This window comes from Hippocampus comes, unplaced genomic scaffold (genome assembly GCF_001891065.2).
Source record: "Hippocampus comes isolate QL1 unplaced genomic scaffold, H_comes_QL1_v1.1 scaffold282, whole genome shotgun sequence".
NCBI classification, from domain to species: domain Eukaryota; kingdom Metazoa; phylum Chordata; class Actinopteri; order Syngnathiformes; family Syngnathidae; genus Hippocampus; species Hippocampus comes.
Window position 1 is genome coordinate 1,419,397 of NW_017806073.1, and position 16,642 is coordinate 1,436,038.

General features: G+C 41.0%; 1 protein-coding gene across 1 annotated transcript; it reads left to right on the plus strand.

Annotated features, from left to right (window-relative positions):
• The first annotated feature begins 8,671 nt into the window (after positions 1–8,671).
• Positions 8,672–10,719, plus strand: foxd3 (forkhead box D3). Its single transcript, XM_019894341.1, has one exon. The coding sequence runs from the start codon at positions 9,142–9,144 to the stop codon at positions 10,306–10,308; it is 1,167 nt and encodes a 388-aa protein (XP_019749900.1). The 5' UTR covers positions 8,672–9,141; the 3' UTR covers positions 10,309–10,719.
• Positions 10,720–16,642: the final 5,923 nt, after the last annotated feature.

Genomic DNA, 16,642 nt, shown 5'->3' on the forward strand with positions numbered 1-16,642 from the left:
GCTGGGTTATGAAGAAGAGCAACACAGAAGAGAATGGGGTCTTTATGGACCTCCAAAAGTTTGAAGCCCCCTTGCAGGATGCAGCAAAACCTGACCCAGGAGGACACGTCCCTCGGGGGGAAATTCGAAGACAAATTATTGCATGAATAATAACTGAGCAACGGAAGATGTGCACACTGATGATAATGTTTTCAACAATGATACGCCGCCATAAGCCACCATGGAGAAAACTGTTCGCTGTTGTGGAAACATAATAAGCACCAGGTTCTTTGGATTGGATTTTCTCAAGTTAAGATCCTTTGTAAACATTTGGTAATGTTGAAAGAAGGCTGAAGATTTTTTTGCAAATGGCATTAGCCCTGATAACATGAGTCATCTGACATGAATAGCTCTAATTTATAGCATAGATTGTTTTTGAGCTAAATTCTATCATGCTAATTGAATTTGTTGCTCTCTCAAGTCAATAGTCACATGTTCTCTTCAACCAATTTGGTTCTTGTGACATTAAAGGCCAAACACAAACCCAGAAAAAAATGACAATTAACAGTGACACTTTGATGATGCGTTAGCTTGTTTGAATTGTGAGACTGACGGCATCCTCTGTGAGTTCTTTCTTAGCCTGATGCAGAAAAAAATGTACATGTTTTTTCAAAGTCTCTGCGCAGAGGATCTGATGAACTCCTACTGTGTCAGCCCGAACAGTGATCTCATATAGTTGAAGTGGATGACATTTTCCAATCTTTCAGTCCTTTTCACAATTAAGAGAAATGCATTAGTATACCAAGTTTATCGGCGGTTTAATCTCTTTCATTTTCTTGGAGTGATTTCATGGTCAACACTAGTTTCAAACACACAGTTATGACTCTCAGGCATTTAACTTTGACATCCCATAGTAGGTGATTTACTTACAGTGTCACTTGGAGCTTAATGTGTGCTACTGCTAACCTGGCTGAACTGGATATACTTTATTTACTTTCTATTTGTGTTAAGTTGCAATTGAGGGTCGGTAACATACACACACACAAATCTGGGTTATATATCCAAACGAGACCCAAGACGGCTGCCATCAAACTGCCAAGCCACATGGCCATACAGTATAGCCTATACAAGTTTTTTTTTTTTTTTTTTTTTTTTTTTACAATATATCTAAATGTGTATATAATTTCATGTGTACCTGTTACAAGTAGAAAGCAAAGTACAGATTCTCTGTTGCCGAACTGCATGTGGTGCAATCAGGGATTGGGGTGAGGCCATTGCCAACAGCCTTTGAAAATAGCCACACTCTCTCCTTATTCATGTCTGTTTCGTCTTTTTTTTCTAACCGTCTATTCCTTTCTTAATGATCATTGCATGTATTTGTGATTCAATAAAAACGATTACAATACAGTATACCATCTATGTTGCCTCAAAACCCAATACAGGGTCGTAGTTTTTTTTTTTCTTTTTTTTTTTTTTTTACGGCTTATTGTTCAGTTTACGGTACTTAATCGCTTTGTGTGCAGTGAAGAAGTACCTAGCGTAATTTTTTCGCAATGGTCCAATTCAATCACTCTTGGTGTGCAGCGGTCGTTATAGTCAGTTATTTTGTTGCTTTTCTTTCGACCAGTCGTTTGCATTGAATCAACAGAGCCACTGCTGGTTGGCACCAAGTCTTGAATTCCATTTTGCCTCCATTTTGTACAAGAGATGATTAATCCACAAGCAGTTCCACCCCACTGTTCAGACTAAACACTGCGCTGTGCCAATGCCGGGTGAGCAAATGACCAGCAAAATGACATTGAGCTCCGACCAGCTAATCGCATTGTCATTTTTAGATTCTTATATTCTTAACCCATAGCAAAACACTCTCATAGGACCAAAGATGTGTGGCAGGACATGAATATACAGCACATGGAAAGAATGTGGTACATGATAACTGCATCAAAGAGTGCGTCCATGGGTATAGAAACATGCAATTGAGGTGCTTACGAAAACGTAATTGTTCAGACGCATCATTCATTTAATATATCTACAGATTGTGTGTGTGTGTGTGTGGGGGGGGGGGGGTCTTTGATTACCAGTTCACTTAATTGGGGCACATTACTTCACAGTTGTGTATGCACAGTGCACATTCTCCATCCCTCCATCCATCCATCCATTTTCTGATCTACCTTGTCCTCACAAGGGTCGCGGGGCGTGCTGGAGCCTATCCCAGCTGTCTTCGGGCAGTAGGCGGGGGACACCCTGAACTGCTTGCCAGCCAATCGCAGGGCACACAGAGACAAACGACCATTCGCGCCCACACTCACACCTAGGGACCATTTCAAGTGTTCCATTAGCCTGCCATGCATGTTTTTGTAATGTGGGAGGAAACCGGAGTACCCGGAGAAAACACATGCAGGCACGGGGAGAACATGCAAACTCCACACAGGAAGGCCGGAGCTGGAATCGAACCCGGTACCTCTGCGCTGTGAGGTCGACGCACTAACCACTCTTCCACCGGGCCGCCAGTGCACATTGTGACACTGATAAAGAACATATTCCAAGACTGTATTGTGGTCACTGTAACATATTAAAACTGTCTCCTATGCATTTTTTTCCAACAATCAGCATCGCCTTATTTTTTGAGCAATCTCAGTCTGTTGCAATAGTGACCCCAACCCCCCCCCCTCCTCATTTGTCGTGGGCGGATGTTCCACCCGCATTTTCTCATCGAGTGGCACCTGTGGCAGAGCCTGCAAGCTCCAGAGCTTCTCATTATTACATGCGAGGGGGGACTTGTGATCTTTTTAATTATTCTGCACTTCATTTCGATCTCACCATTCAAAACGCAACACGAAAATTGATTGCCCCAAAGATCCATCTTTATAATCTTTCCTCAGACGATAAATTACCCAACTTTGGGCCAAGGTGGTCGGCCAGTGCGAGCACGAGCAGATCTCTCTTCCAGCAGAGCAGAGCTGCATCTCTGCAGCGTGACGCGGTCCAACACTAAATGGGGCTGCTCTTTCTCACTGAGCGAGAGAGGAGGGGGGGAAAAATGTACACTTGTTATCTTGTGAACCCTCGAACATGCAAGATCGGAATCTCTTGAATGTCAGCGACAGAAATGGAATTAACAAGAGATCTTTTTATTGTCACAGAGGGTCATTAGGCTGCCAATCGGGGTAATTATGGAAATGATCTCCATGGCTCTTTGGAATGTTTTTCTGCTTCCGTAAGGACTTGAAAGTGTTCAATCAGCCTCTCTCATGGGAAAGTTCAGTCATAACTGCGAGTGTACCAGCAAAATCAAATTAAGCAAAGACATTTCATTAGTATTTATGGCCCTGAGGCATTTGTAAAAGTGTGAAGTGGTGGAGTAATGGGGGAGTGTGGACAGGAGAATTATTGCTTAATGACAAAGACCATACCTAGAAGACATACACGTGATAATGAATAAAAGCCATCGATTGCATCTTTAAACAGGAATCTTTGGGGAATGTAAATTATTGATGCTTGTGTGCCTGGCTTTGGGCTTCCAGCACAGGTGGAAGGGCAGTCAACTTTATTTCAATGTCATTTTCCCAGCCATATGCAAATGCAAATCGGTGCAAAATTTCACCAAACTGTGACATGTCGACTTGGACTGCTTATTAATGAACTACACATAATCGTCAGAGACTGTATCAGAAAGGTAGCGTTAATCTTTTGAGACCAAATATGCAATGCTTGAAAATACTTGACCACCACAGCTGCCCCAGCATTGGTAATTACAAAAAATTAGTTCAAGCTCTTTAATCAAATGAACAGTTTTAATGCTAACATATGATCACTAATGTTATCTGTTATTTTTCCAATTCACTGTTTTACAATAAAAAGCAAATAGTAAAGCACATTGATTCATGTCAAGTTGCACTTATTGAAGCTAAATATCATTTTAATGATTGAATGTTGGACTTAATTCAATTCTGATTGAGAATCTTTGTGATGATATTAAACGGTGACTTTTATATGAAATTTTCGATTCCTATTTGGAATGGCAATGTGTCAAGTGGCCTCCGAAATTGAAGTTAATGAGTTTTTGTAAGATTTCTGAGGATTGGTTTGTCATTTTTATGACAGGCAGTCTAAACTGTCTATTTTTTTCTTTTTAGGAATGTTGAAAAGAGAGAACTTGGGGAAATTGAAGAACTACATGCAGTAAACTGCAGTAAACCTTGAATGAAATCGCTGGCTCTGTCCAGTCCACTTAACCTCCCTTCATCAACAATTTAAAAAAGAAAGGTACAATGCTTAATTTCAACAGGCAGCATCATGATTTTGATTAGTGTGTGGGATGTGCACTTTCTTGCTCTAATAAAACAAGGGCTCATTTCAGAAAGCCAATAAGAGAACCAGTGACAACCCAAAGAAGATAAGTTTTGTTTGTTTGGTTGTTTTTTTTTTCAAATGAAGTCTGCATGATATCCGAGTCTAGAAAGGCCATTGCAGATTTGATAGATAAGAATGCTATTTAAAACAGAGTAGTGAGTGTTAGTAACATATAGTCATGTCAGTTTAAATCAAAACATCATGATCTTGTTTTTTAATTCATTTCCTCCTCATTTAATAAATTGGCTTCAAAAACAGGTAAACAATCCCAGTGACGGGTGAACAGATTGTGCAGGTGACAACAAGGGGTTACGTGATGATAATTTTGTGTGATGTTACATGTGCATCAATTGGCAAGAGGATGCTGCGCACAGGGGTCAACAGTAAAAATGCTGTCTCCGATGAAAAATTGGTGGTCAACGTCATGACTTTTGGGAAATGATGGGCCAAAGTGTGCATGAGCGATTGCAGTTTTCTATAATAATAATAATAATTATTATTATTATTTCTATAATAATAATAATAATTATTATTATTATTATTATTATTATTATTATTATTATTATTATAGGAAACTGCAATTATTATTATTATTATTATTATTATTATTATAACGCTATTTTGCTATTGATATATGTAGTTTTATATGTTTATTCTCATTTCTCATCTTGCTGAAAATGCCCCCAAGTATACTACAAATCGTGAGCCTTTTGATTGAATTTGGACACCCCCTACAGAATTAGCACGTTGCTACTCTCGTGCTTTTTCACTCAGTGATTCCATGTTAAACCGGTCTGCTTGTGTTTTGACACCGTGCTTAAATAGAAAGCTAATTTGCACTGTTTACAGCCGGAATCACACCCACAGCACGCTGTGTGTCATGTCAGCTTTATCTGAATGACAAAAAGCCTACAAACTGGGTGACATTGCACGTATTTAACAAGTGCGCCATTAGCATGGTAATCTGGCTCATGCATTTAGTTGAAGGTGTCATTTTCCCACCAGTGCTTTTGCGCGATTAATGCAGCTTTCCGATTATTCCTTCCTTCGTTTGGGCAAACAGTGAAAACCCTGTGGAAACTCTTGTTTTTGTTTAGAGTTAATATTTGGGATATAATTCTGATACATTAACGTTGTGGTCCCCCTTCTTAATTACGCCTGCCCAAATTCAATAAAAAAAATAAATACAACATACATAAATAACGACTACATAGTGTCTGATTTCCTGCTTTCTAAATTGAAATTAATACCTCCAAATCTTAGTCCAAATTTTCATTTTTCATAACTCATACAAATTGGAGAGGATGTCAGAGTCGTTAAAAGGCCAACACTCTTGAAGTCCCATGAATGCATCTCACCGCTACCTGCTGACATCTATTGGACAAAATCGGCCTAATCTATAAAAATGTGCGTGTGCAAAATTCACGCAACATAATAATTGTTTATTTGTTTCACTACAAACAATGGTCTAGCGGTCAAAGCGTCGAAGCAGCGCGCAAGCACACACACACAGTCGTTAAAAGGCCAACACTCTTGAAGTCCCATGAATGCATCTCACCGCTACCTGCTGACATCTATTGGACAACACACGCACACACACACACACACGCACACGCACATAGGGACGCTTAAAAATGTGCTCCGTCATGTTGTTTGACAGAAACTTGCAGGCTGATAGAGTGAGAGGATAAAATTGGGGATATGGATAAAAAGAGTACCAGTGGCGCAAAGGCTGAGGGCTCATGCCATTACCTGAACCATTCAAATAACCATGAGTGGAAACATAGCAATTTACCATCAAATTATTATTCGATTTATTTTATTTTTGCTCAGAGTGACGATTTTGAGTTTTACTGCTATCATTTCAAAACGTAACCCAGTACAATTTGTCTTAAAATCGGTTAGCATATCATCATCATCATCATCATCATCATCATCATCTTCTGAAAAAGGTGAAAAGGGATCAAAGTGTTGCTTTGCAAAGGGCGTCAGTCCATCAAATAAACTGTTGTAATGTTTTATTGCACACTGGGGTTTATTTGTGCACCTCGCAGTACTCAAGGACTTGTCTGAAGCATCATCAATGTCATGCAAGTAAAAGCTATTTTATGGTGGGCAGAAAATAATTATGCAACATTGATATTAGAACTGTACTGAAAACTGAGAACACACGGAGGCAAGTTCCTTTAGTACATTTATTTCATGCATATTTTAAAACATTGTTTGGTGGCACTGAAAATAACCACGGAAGTCTGTTAAAGGTGAAGAGAGGTGGGCGTGAATTGTGTGTGTGAAAGAAAACGAAAGGGGGGAGGGAGGGGGGAAACTCTCCTGTCAGAAATCAACAGAGCATCGCGTTATTGTGATCACAATTATTAGTTCGGTGACCTTGCTGTATAGTTTGCAATGATCACGTGAAGTTTCCTCTCCATCACCTGTCCCCTCCAACAGCAGCAGTTCACACACACACGTACACGCTCACACTTACACACGAGTTGCCTTATTATCCTAAAAGGTTCGGTCGGTCGCGCTAAGCCGTGCATGTGTGCTTAAAACATTTCATTAACAAACCGCGGCGGTATAAGAGCGGATTTATGAGGCTTCAAAAGATCACAGGAAGGACGCCTGTGCTGCATGTACAGTATAGCTGATATCAGACACGTTTCACACTACACTGCAACTGAGCTTTTTTTTTTTTTTTTTTTGAATAAAAAAATGTGTATCCTACAATCGGCACATGTCTGCACAACAATTGCAAAAAAAGAGTAGCGCACGAATGTTGTTATCCCACTGGATATCATAAGAAAACGATCAAGATTCTTCCGCAGCACTTGCAATTAATATCGCCATAAAAAAAATCTGTAAATGATCAACCAGAAAGTTAACAGCGGTATTTTCTTTAAATAAGTGTGCTCAAGAGTTGATTGCAGGTTCCCGCTAAGTAGTTCGTATATTGACGGCCTCTCGGATCACACAGGTCGACCAAAGATTAACACCAGAGAGGTCTTATTGGAAGACACAGGTTTCTCTCCTCTGACCCAAGCGAGCATTGCTAATGATAGAGCTTCATTCATTCATTAATCCCACATTTATACCCTGAACGGAGGTCTCGTGAGACTGCTGCGTTAAATCAATTTAAGGATCACGTTCAGAGAAAACAAAGGCAAAATAAAACCAGACAATCCTACATACAAACACAATTGTGTGTGTTTTTAAAATACATTCAATAACGTTGATACAAATAATAAATAAAATAATACGATTAATATTATTGTCGAGAAAAATATAGCCGTTGAAAAACATAAGGAGTAACAATTTTCGTGTGGTCCGATTTTGAAACGCGCGTTTTTTTCTGCATTGATATTTTCATGAACCCACAAAATCTTCCAATACACATCAATTAAGTGCTTACATTGCATGTAGGGTCAAACAAAACAGTCCCGTGCATTAAATTATAAATATTAGTCGCTTTAAAAGTTCGCAGTAATAAATCCGTTTTTTTGCCTCCGCGTTCTCATGCAGCTCACCTTCATGTGTCTGAATGATGGTCTCTTTGCATTCTCCCGCTGGTGCATTTCCTACTTTTTTCAAATGTAAAAACATGCAATGATCGGAGTCGTTAACACCTTTTCAAACTCTTGGGAAATTCGTTATTCTCTCCATTCATTCATTGCTGCTGCTCAATATTCTTCCCACCCTCGGCTAATCCTGCGGGAATAAATAGACCTGAATGGACGTTTTGCATTTACGACCGGGCAGCAAAAAAAAAAATATATATATATATATATATATAAAGGAAACATCAACTATATAAATATTACTAACAACCATAATAATAATAATAAAAAGAATAACAATACTGTAAAAATCATCATCATCATAATACCACGACTCTCGTGAGGTTAACTGCTTCGGATAACGGATAACGGATGATGATGATGATAATAATAATAATAATAATAATAATAATAATAATAATAATAATAATAATAATAATGCAAGCACATTTGACGATGCTAATAATAAGAATCCAACCTTAACTCTGGTCGATTGCATTCTGCAGCTTTCGCCACGTTTGCGAAAGTTAATCGTAGAGTTTCACGCGTTCGTGTTAATTCGCGCCCGATCGTTCAATCACGCAGACCAATTTTCTCTCTCTCCCCTCCTCTTCCGTCTCCTCCACACGCTTGCGCGCCGTGAAATGGTCTATGACGGGCGAACACAGAAATGAGCGGAAAGCAGCACTGCTGATGTCCCTTTGTTGACAAATCCATGAAACAACTCCAGTTTGCATGGTTTAACAGCGGGCTGCAGGGAGGAAGGGAGAGGGGGCGTAATGTCGTCACCGAACCACGTGGCCAGCCCCTCATCATATACTGGGCTTGGTGGAGGTGGAGGTTGGGGTGGTGGTGGTGGGAGTAATCTATCAGAGTCCCTTTTAAAAGCTCCGACCTTTAAAAGCATGTGACATCTCGACTTTGTGCTCCAAGCGTGGCTCCATACAGGAGAATAAGTGAGCGACGAGGGACGTGGACGCGGCAAGGCACAAGTCGCACCATCTCTACGCAACTTGTACACCAGACTGGAAGAAGTTTCTCTTCGCTCGCCTCTTGAATTTCATTCTTTGGAGAGACATCCGATCTCTTGACAGGGGCCAGCACAAAGTCAACAGACGCTTGGTGTGTGTGCGCGCGTGCGCCGCTCTGACCTAACCATCACACACCACTGCTTGTTTTGGCTCAAAGACATTTTTTCTTTTTTTCTTCTTTTTTTTTTTTGGTAAGAAGAGAACTGTAAGTAAGCCGTGAGATGACCCTGTCTGGAGGCAGCGAAAGAGCCAGCGACATGTCCGGCCAGACGGTGCTCACAGCCGAGGACGTGGACATCGACGTGGTGGGCGAGGGAGACGATGAGTGTATGGAGCGGGACAGCGAGTGCGACAGTCCCGGGGGAGGCATCCTGCACGACCTCCGGGATGATGATGACATTGAGGTGGACAAAGAGGAGATGAGGTCCGGCGGCGGGAGTCCCTGCTGCGAGAGCTCCGGAGAAGGAGAGACCGGCACCGGCAAGGGAGACGATCAGAGCGCCACGCCGGGAGGTCCACTCCAGAAGCCCAAAAGTAGCCTGGTGAAGCCGCCGTATTCCTACATCGCGCTCATCACTATGGCCATCCTGCAGAGCCCGCAGAAGAAGCTCACCCTCAGCGGCATCTGTGAGTTCATCAGCAACCGCTTCCCCTACTACCGAGAGAAGTTCCCGGCGTGGCAAAACTCCATCCGCCACAACTTGTCTCTCAACGACTGTTTCGTCAAGATTCCTCGGGAGCCCGGCAACCCTGGCAAGGGGAACTACTGGACCCTGGACCCAGCCTCGGAGGACATGTTTGACAACGGCAGCTTCCTCAGGAGGAGGAAAAGGTTCAAAAGAGTTCAACCGGACGTGCTCAGGGACCAGACTGCTCTAATGATGCAAAGTTTCGGCGCGTACGGGCTCGGTGGCCCCTATGGGAGGCACTACGGCATCCACCCGGCCGCGTATTCGCACCCCGCGGCTTTGCAATACCCGTACATCCCTCCCGTGGGGCCCATGCTGCCACCGGGCGTCCCTTTACTGCCGTCGGCCGAGTTGAACCGCAAAGCGTTCAACTCCCAACTCAGCCCGGGCCTGCAACTGCAGCTCAGCAGTCTGAGCACGGCGTCCATGATCAAGTCCGAACCGTCCAGCAGACCCTCGTTCAGCATAGAGAACATTATCGGGGTGCCCAGTTCGTCGTCGTCCACGGCGGGCTCAGCTCAGGCCTTCCTGCGGCCTCCGGTGACCGTTCAGTCGGCCCTGCTGAGCGCTCAGTCCCTCTCGCTGACCCGGACCTCCGCCGCCATCGCCCCCATCCTCAGCGTACCTTCCCGCATTCTTTCGGGACACGTTTTACCGTCAGCCGCGGTGGCCACGGTGTCCAAATGGCCCTCACAGTAACTTTTACCTTAACTACTACAAAACATATTTTTCTATTGAGACACTATTGCAGTGGACGTGTAGGCAGCACTGGACCTTGTGTAATATGTAAAGACTGTTCACACGCAGAGAAAAAAAAATAGGAATTATTTCTGTACAGGTAATATTTGTAAATATTCTTTTTTTAATGAATAATCTGAATTTTTTGGTCATTTTTTGTTTGATTACCATTAGAGATTTGTGATCATTAGTTTACATTTTTTTGTACTGATGCAGGATGTAGACAATTATGACTTCCTTTTCGTATAAGATACAAAAAGATCTGAAATGGTCTGTTTATTATGAAAAAATAACCAGTATGTGTAGTTCAATTTAGCTATATTGTGGTGTACACTGGCTTTTATTGTAAATAAATCAGATAAATAATTCTTATACAATTGACCTATTTTCATGCCTAACTTTCTGTATTCACTAAAGACATTCCTTACATGAAAAAAGGGTACTGGCGTAAATAATGTAATTACATCATGCAAAATTCTAAGGTGGAGCATTTTAATTTTGGCGTTTGACATCATAATTATTTTTAGGGTTTTCTTTCCAGTCATAAACCTGAAATCGAATCAAAAACGCGTGCAAAAAATTGCTATGCTTCTAAAATCTGTCGATCAATTAAAATAACGTGTGTACAAGAATAATAACAATGTATAAAAGTATATATAGATCTAACGGAAGAAAAACACGATGGGCAATGCAAATACAAACCTTCACAAGCTACATATGTATGACCAAATTGCGGTACTCGCTAGAATGGCAATTTACATGCAGCCTAACACGCAACTAATAACAAATGCGTTACGGACGACGCCATTACAGTCATCATGTTGATGTGTTTGAGATTTTAGAATAATCACGTATAATGAGCACCGACTTTAAAGTCTGTATTTTATTTGGACAGAGGGACTGGAGACCTTTTAATATTACATCACTGCTGGTGTCCTTTTACAAGATTCGGTGGCTCGACTTCCTCACAGATCACAGTTTCAACAGTTTCGCAGTTGTGTCTGGCTAATCACTTTTACACAAACAGCAAATGGCGCGTGAGCACTTGTGCGTGTGTGAGCGCATGTGCGTCTATTTGTGTGCGTGTGTGTGTGTGTGTGTGTCCGTGCGACTCTGACTCGCGCGTGTGTGCACTCTATATTTATCCGATCCCCATGGGAAAGAGAAGGGAGCCTCTCGCTGCTTCAGTACACAGTCTGACACCGAAGAAGGTGACGATGATGCAAAACCCTTCTCCAATAACCCGATGGCATTTTTAATATTACTAACGAAATAGAAAAAGGAACAATACGATGGGAATAATAATAACTGATATAAAACGAAAATACAAATATATATAAGTAACACAAAATTCATTATCATTATTAGTCGTAGTATTTTAATTCGTTCCATTTATAATTAGTTTGGAGGATAATTCGGGAAAATATTTCGGCGTCCAGTGACACAAAGTTTTTATTAAAATCTTTGGGAATTTAAAAAAAGGAGGAAAGCAGAATTGGTTGAAAACGCAACCATGGTTAACAAGGTTGGTCTGTCAGTGGTGTTTTCGTTGGCCGTCACATTCGTCATCTCTGGTGTGAAAGATCGAGATCGGTCGTCGGGAGCAAATCCCGCTTCCGTGACTGCAGCGTCCAGTTGTTGCATTTTCATTCATTTGCGATGTTTCCTTTGAAACGATGCTGAAGGAAAAAAAAAACACGCGCCACTAGGGGATTTTACAAATACAGTAATGGTAACACAGACGCGTGCGAGCACGAGCAAACACACGCACACACGCGCGCGCGCGCACGCACGCACGCACACACGCACACACGCATACGCGCACGCAAATTATTTTAATCATATAAATCTTCATTATGACAGTATATTTGTACAGAATACAAATTGTTGACTGGCTAAATATGCACATTTGAAAAGCAACCAGTAAACTTTATTTTGAGCTTTGCAGCACTTGCTTACGCACAAGTGGAGAAAAGCAAAGTGTTATTCCCGCAGTGCTGAGTGGCCTTGTTCTTTTAACAACTGGCTCAATTAATTGAAAAGCATGGCAAGCAAATGGATGAAATTCAAGGTACAAACAACTGTCAAATTTCCATCATGTCTTGTTTGCAGCTACACTAGGGATGGGCAAGTTAAATATTGGAGGGACCACAATTTCAATCAGTGATCCTGGGAGCCACTTTCGAGCCAGATGAATGACAAAAATGCTATTTTAAATACGAATATAATATCTCCATACATGGAAAACACACTCTTAATACATTTAATTTTTGAGATAAAATGTGTCAGTACATGTAAATAAGATCCATTATCCTAACCTAACAACAAAAGATTTGAAGCAAACAAAATAACAAAATGTAATTTAAAAATAATGACATAGTGTAATTTATTTTTCAATGTAAAGGACTCTATTATACAAAACAGCTGAACAAGAAACCAACGTTAAATGCAAGAAATTAATTCCTAAATAAATAAACTCACTCTAAAATGTAATATTGTTGCGGTACTATGTGCAGCATATCATTCTAAATCCACCAAAAAATGTATTAGGTCTGCTCACATACGATAGGGTAGTATACAAGTCAGTTGAGTTGAGTGTAAAGGCAACTCAGCCATGTCTGCAATCTAGTGGTGATTGGTGATATTACAACTTAAAACTACAGTCGACTCTTGCATATTCACAGTTCAGCATCCTCTCATTTTCATTCATGGATTTTTTTTAAAACTACATTATTATACCATATTTTTTTTCATATTTTGGATTTTCTTTTCTGGTTATTCCAGGGTTAGCATACTCACACCGTTTTTTTTTTTTTTTTGCTTTTTTTTTGTGGAAAACATATATTGAATGTTTATCAACATTTTTTGTGAAGAATTTCTTGTGTTTGGAAAAAAAATAACCTCCAGAGTGTGGTCATCAGCGGACCGCCAGTTGCCCATGTCTGAGCTACCCTATAGGAGCCTCTGTGGATATCATAGTTCAGTACCTGTTGTACAATACAAAGGAGAAAGTTCATAAAACCTTGTAATCTACATAAAGTTATACTAAGAATCCCACATGAGAGTACAGTATATAGTTCTGGAGTCTGACATGATGTGTTTGGAACTTGACCCAATAACAGTGAATGACAAAACAAATAAAAACAGGTTCCACATTCAATTGCAAACAAATGGAGCCAAGCCCTTTTCCTTTGGCGAAAGGCAGGGTACACCCCAGACTGGTCGTCAGCCCATCACAGGGCACTTATTATACCAGAGAAAATTAGAGTCTTTAATTCAGATAACATGGTTCTTGAATGTGGGAACCCCCAAGTCAGCACGGGAGCCTCTTAGCTGTGAGGTGGATGTTCTAACGGCTGCTGCACTGTGCTGCTTGCAAACCCAATTCAATGGAAATATCTTTACTTTGTGTTAGAGATTATAGTCTTACTGAGTGGGATGTGTAAATAGTGTTCCTGTGAAACGATCATTGAATATGATAAAAAATAAATTTGGTTGAAATTTCTGACAGCAGAAAAAGACAGACAAAAAGATAACATGACCTGATTTGTTTTAGCGACCTGAACAACCTTGATCCCATTCAAAATCAAAAAGGTTCTAGTTCAGTACACCGATTTGCACTCCAGTGTCTGAATAACTAATTTGGATGTTTCAGTGATTGTGAGAATGAATGGTTGTTATTTGCCTTCATCCGTCAGTCTTGGGATTGAATGGTATTCCGCCCAGGCTTTCAACCCTATTCACTATACTGGGATAGACTCCAGCATTCCCTGGCTTGAGCACGAAAAGTGCTTTGGAAAATGAATTGATGGTAGCAAATAGACAAGGAACAAAGACTAATATGACTTTTACCCTGTAAGCAACATCTGGGCTTTTTTTTTTTTTTTTGGTCTCAGATAACATTTTAACTCAATACACAGACCAAACTGACCTCATGAGTAAATATACAGTGTACCCTTCAATCTGAGCCATTTTGATCGCCTTATGTGGGACATTAAAAAAAAAGGAAAAAAAAGGAAAATACAACTAAAAACCCATTGGCTCAAGATTTGACAAGAAATCAACACAAACTGATGGCATGGCGGACCACATAGTGGTTCATGCATGGTTTTGCCAGGACAGTTAAGGAGTCATAAGTGATGTATCATTCTGATGCAAAAACAAATATTGGATCAGTCAGACCTTTTAATTCAACATGCTGTTCACTTTTAATGCATCAATAAAGATTGTAAAAAAAACCAAAAAAAAAAAACAAAAAAAAAACAAAGTGCCAAAACGGATATCAAAAATGAAAATTAAATGACCTGAAAGTATATCTGAAATAGGAATTTGGATTGTGTCATCAAATGAATATTTTTTTTCACCAACGTTGTTGAATGAAAAAGGTCTTTTCTTCCTCGCCACACTGCCATTGGAAAACTCCTCCTCAATAACTAGGTCATCTTGCACACCACAAGCAAATAGCCTTCTCCAGGGAGGAGGCCACAGACAATAAATGTAGGTACAGCAGTTACTGAATATTTAAAAAGGCATCAAGGTGAAGCAATAAATGACAAAGTAAAGCTGATGTGGCCAAGCATTAATAACTAATGGCTATCAGTGAGTTATTGGCTGCTCACTTTGTAATGAAAGTGTCATTGCAAATCAGCAGTTGTCCAAGGTTATTATTATTTATACATAATTGATGCCAGAACCACAAGGAACATGTCTACCCAACACGTTGGGAACAAAGACGTTGGTGTCAACAGAGGAAAAGGTCAGAGAGGAGATCATGCCTGTGGGCTGAGATTTACACTGTGAGGAGAAGGTAAAATGGAGGGCTGAATAATTCTACATGTGTATACAGACCTGCAAAAGCTAGACATTGCGAGTTGACCAGACTCTTGCATTGTTCATTTGAAATACTTTGCCAGGCCTTTACTGCAGCCTCTTTCAGTTCTTGATATTTTCTGGGGGGTTCTCTCTTCAGTCTTCTCTTCAAGACGTGAAAAGCTTTTGCCCAGTCTAAGACCTTTGTGGTTCACCTCTTTACTGCTTTACAAAATCCAATCTGGCCATTTTGATTTTGTTTGGTGATGAGTTATTCGTATCTTGTGGTATGGCCTCTACACTGCATTTCTTTTCTCATAGTCTTTAAACAGTAGATTGTGATAGCTTCACTACTCCCTATGGAGGTTGGCAGTGATGTCATTGACTGTTGTCTGTTAACACCCTTTGCTGACCGATTTGATGTCTGTTGCTGAGTACACCGGTAGTCCATCCATCCATTTTCCGATCCGCTTATCCTCAAGGGTCGCGGGGGGTGCTGGAGCCTATCCCAGCCATTTTCGGGAAGTAGGCGGGGGACACCCTGAACTAGTTGCCAGCCAATTGCAGGGCACACAGAGACAAACGACCATTCGCACCCACACTCACACCTAGGGACAATTTAAGGTGTTCCATTAGCCTGCCAAGCATGTTTTTAGAATGAGAGAGGAAACCAGAGTACCTGGAGAAAACCCACGCAGGCCCGGGGAGAACATGCAAACTCCACACAGGGAGGCCGGAGCTGGAATTGAACCCAGTACCTCTGCACTATGAGGTCAACGTGCTAACCACTGGACCAGGCCCTCCCTACACCGGTAGTTTCTTTCTTTTTCAGGACATTCCAAATTGTTGCATTGGCTATGCCCAATCTTTGTGCAATAGCTCTGATCAATTTGGCTTGCTCTTCTCCCATAGACAGCTCCACGGTCTTCATGTTTGATTAGCAACAAATCTAGTTTTCACAGATGAAACCCAAAGCCAAAAACAAGCACCATTGAATGTTCTATCAATCTAATAGGCAACTAGGGAACACCCATTAGTTATGTGTTCCAATACTTTTGCTAACATCAAAAGTGGGTGGCTTCAAACAAAAGCTTCTCTGTCCTGAGCTCTTTAGCACATTGAGATGTAAATACCATGAATAAAAGTTGGAATCTTGAACTTTTGTCTCATACTCATCTTTTGATCTAAATGTCTTCCGTATCCAACCGCATCAAAGGAATTTAGCTTGACCAATATTTTTGGAGGGGAGTGTACAACCCATTAAAAATGATCACATTTAAAAGGCTTATAATACGAATACATTAACGAGCCATGTGTGCACGATTGAGCATTAACGTCAGTTTCAGGGAGCGGAAGATAAAGGTGACAACAGGCAGGGCTGGACGGACGCATGAAATGAGCGGAAGATAAAGGTGACAACAGGCAGGGCTGGATGGATGCATGAAATCGGCCCTGGCATTTTGAGCATGGACGCATGCACATTGGC